General features: G+C 47.1%; 1 protein-coding gene across 1 annotated transcript; it reads right to left on the bottom strand.

Annotated features, from left to right (window-relative positions):
• Window positions 1–1,546: 1,546 nt before the first annotated feature.
• Window positions 1,547–2,700, bottom strand: LOC146976083 (uncharacterized). The gene is made up of 2 exons (XM_085794460.1): window positions 2,344–2,700; window positions 1,547–2,298 (listed from the first exon to the last, which is right to left on the bottom strand). The coding sequence occupies exons 1-2, from the start codon at window positions 2,686–2,688 to the stop codon at window positions 1,807–1,809; spliced, it is 837 nt and encodes a 278-aa protein (XP_085650586.1). The 5' UTR covers window positions 2,689–2,700; the 3' UTR covers window positions 1,547–1,806.
• Window positions 2,701–3,792: the final 1,092 nt, after the last annotated feature.

Here is a 3,792-nt window from a genome sequence, read left to right as displayed (position 1 = left end):
GCGTTGTGCGGCTCTGATGCGGAGGTCCGATGTGGCAGCTCTGGGAGTCAGCGGGTCAAGTCCTCAGCCATACCTGCTGCTTATATCTGTATTGGGCGCTCGGATGGGAGGTGGTCTAAACCTGTGACGTTTTGTGTATGACGCTGCCCAGGTTAACAAATGTTGGTAAATAAACGCCCCTATACCGTTTGGTATAGCGTTTTTTTATTCTATTGTTTTATAGTAAATCAAAGGCCTCCGTTTACTACCCCCCTCACACCTGTCTGTCCACAACATCCGCATACATGCGATTCGAGCCCCCACCCGCATCCCCACACACACACACGCACGCACACACACCTGCTGCGCTGCGAGTCGCGCCATCCCCCCTACATTGTAATATAGGATGTATCACCGGTCTGTCAGCTACAGCCAGAGGAAGAGAGGGTGTTGAAATAGGTGGGGGAGTCAGAGGTTGGGGTGAAGAACAAAGGAGTTTGGGGTAGACCAGCCACCTCTGCACCCCAGGTAGCAGCGGAGGGAGGGAGGGAGGGATGAGAGAGATCATAAAAATCGCCGCATTTCCTGATAACGTTGAATAGAATTAAAGGTTGAAAACATATGGTCAGAGGATGGGGTGAAGAACAAAGGAGTTTGGGGGTAGACCAGCCACCTCTGCACCCCAGGTAGCAGCGGAGGGAGGGAGGGAGGGATGAGAGAGATCATAAAAATCGCCGCATTTCCTGATAACGTTGAATAGAATCAAAGGTTAAAAACATATGGTCAGAGGATGGGGTGTAGATCAGAGGAGTTTGGGGGAAGAGAGCTGACACCTCAACACCGGTAGCAGCGGAGGGGGGAAGGGAGGGAGGGAGGGAGGAAGGGATGAGAGATCAGAAAAAATCGCCTCATTTCCTAATAACGTTGATTAGAATAAAGGTTTTGAAAAAGAAACAGAGGAAAAGTTAAGGGGGGGTGATCAGACACCTTTTCCACCGTGGAAGGAGGGGGGCAGAAAAAAAAAAAAAAAACCCGCACGAGAGGGAGGGGGTACGATCCCCAGCACAAGAGGGAGGGGGGACGATCCCCCGGCGCGTTCATGAGGGGACGCACGCGCGTCACACATGCACGCGCAAAAGTTTTGATGTGCACGCGCAAAAGAAAAACATATTTACTACTAATGTTAAAGTCACCTACTATAATGACTTTGTCTGAGCTCATTGCTAAATTTGACAGAAAGTCAGGGAATTCTTCTAGAAACTCAGAATAAGGTGCAGGAGGACGATACACTACAGCAAGTAAGAGTGGTTTTTCTGCTTTCCAGTCTGGGTGAGAGAGGCTGACAGTAAGGCTTTCAAATGTATTATATGAACTATTATGTCTAGGGTTGATAATCAGATTTGACTGATAAATAGCAGCCACTCCTCCTCCTCGGCCTGTGTTACGAGGCACATGACAGTTAATGTAACTAGGAGGGGTAGATTCATTCAAACTAACATATTCATCTTGCTGCAACCAGGTCTCAGTGAGTGTTAATATGTCAATATAGTGACTTGTAATTAAGTCATTCACTAGGAGAGACTTGGATGGGAGAGAACGAATGTTGAGCAAACCACATTTAATAGTTCTATTAGTTTGGCTTGCTGGAGCAGTGGTTTTGATTTTAACTAAGTTGCTATAAACAACTCCTCTAGATTGGGGTTTAGGCTTAGACAGCCTCGAGGCAGACACAGTTTCTATAGGCTGGGTGGGTGACAACAAGAGGGACCCAGCAGAGGGGCGTGTTAAACTGCGGCTCTGCCTGCTGGTCTGAACTCTGGGTGCTTGTCAGGGATTAGCACGGCTAATAAAGTTCCCTATATTCCTAGATAGGAGGGATGCGCCATCCAGAGTAGGATGGACGCCATCTCTCCCAATCAAACCAGTCTTTCCCCAGAAGGAGGTCCAGTTATCTATGTAAGCCACGTCGTTATCTAAGCACCACCTAGACATCCAGCGATGGAATGAACGCATGCGACTAAACATATCGTCACTCACTAGGTTGGGCAGCGGGCCAGAGAAAATTACGGAGTCCGACATTGTCTTTGCAAAGTTGCACACCGAAGCCATATTAACCTTAGTTAACTCCGACTGGCGAAGCCGGGTGTCATTACCGCCGACATGGATTACAATCTTACTGTATTTAACCTTACGTTTACATGCCAGCAGCTTCAGATTAGCCTCAACGTCGCCCGCTCTGGCCCCTGGGATGCACTTTATGCTCGCTGGTTTCTCTACCTTCACGTACCGTAAAATGGAGCTGCCAATGACTAATGCCGACTTCACAGCGGGGCTGTGAGCAACAGAGTCGACATGTTGAGTTACGTTCTCAGCGGGTGTGTCGCTGAGTGGGGAAAAGCTGTTGGAGACGTGAAGGGGTTGGTGGGCCAACACGGGCTTATTGCGTCTATGTTTCCCTCGGTTTGTTGTCACCCAGCCGGACTGACTAGTTCCCGGCTGCACGGGGGCTGGGAGGGAACTGCTAGCGGCGGCTAGGCTAGGTGGCTCCGCACCGGCTAAGCTGGACTGTGAAGCTACTATAGCTGGACTAGCCTCCATGGTGCGGAGCCGGGACTCTAACTCGCTGAGCCTCGCCTCCAGAGCTACAAACAAGCTACACTTATTACACATACCATTACCACTAAAGGAGGCAGAGGAGTAGCTAAACATCTGACACTCAGAGCAGGAGAAGGAGTGGTGCATGCTTTTATTACCAACCGGCTGGACTACTGCAATGCTCTGTATGTGGGCCTAGACCAGTCCTCTATCCAGCGTCTCCAGGTAGTCCAAAATGCGGCCGCTCGCCTTTTAACAAGTACTAGGAAAACTGAGCATATAACCCCAGTGTTGAGGTCTCTCCACTGGCTTCCTGTTTGCCAGAGGATAAATTTTAAAATTTTATTGTTGACCTTTAAAGCCATGAATGGCTTGGCTCCCCTTTATTTAAGTGACCTGCTTGTTCCCCACACTCTAAACAGAACATCACGGTCAGCTGACCAATTCCTCCTCAGCACACCAAAGTCAAGATTAAAAACAAGAGGCGATCGAGCTTTTGCAGTCGCCGCTCCTAAACTCTGGAATAGCCTGCCATTCCCAATCAGAACAGCTCCAAACTTAGGACATTTTAAATCTCTATTGAAAACCCACCTCTTCTCCCGGGCTTTTAACCCTTGACCGATTGTTTTATCATTACAGTTTTATTGTATGTTGTGCTTTTATCCAATGTTTTATCCAATGTTTATTTTATTTATTGTGCTTTTATTATTGTGTTTTTATCTGATGTTTAAACTGTAATTGAAATTGTTTTAACTGTAAAGCACTTTGGTTCAAGGTGCTATATAAATAAACTTGACCTTGACCTTGACCTTGACCTTGACCTTGACTCAGAGCAAGTGATCCGGCCGACCGGCTGCGGCACTGACAGACGCTGTGAGCAGAGGAAAACTTTTTTTTTTTTTTTTTTAAACTTTTCCTTAAATCTTTATTGAACCTGATGCTGCTGTGTCTGACGTAGCTTTCGGCAAGGACGTCCTTTCGGTTATTTATTTATTTATTTATTTATTTAGTGATCATGGTGTTTGGTGCAGAATAATCAATCAATAAATAAATAAATTACGTCCTTGTCGGAAGCTGCGTCAGACCAGGAGGGGGGGGGTTGTGGATTCTACAGGTGAAGACCACTTCCGCGTTCAAAAAGCTGCTCTGTTTAATCAATATTCTGAAGAAAGATCTGATTATTAGCCATAATGCTGTAACCATCCAAGGAAGACTGTG

Source organism: Trachurus japonicus, chromosome 13, assembly GCF_045865225.1.
Source record: "Trachurus japonicus isolate A0001 chromosome 13, Traja_1.0".
In the NCBI taxonomy this organism is placed as follows: domain Eukaryota; kingdom Metazoa; phylum Chordata; class Actinopteri; order Carangiformes; family Carangidae; genus Trachurus; species Trachurus japonicus.
Note: the sequence above shows the minus strand (reverse complement) of the source record. Positions and strands in the feature narration are given on the sequence as shown.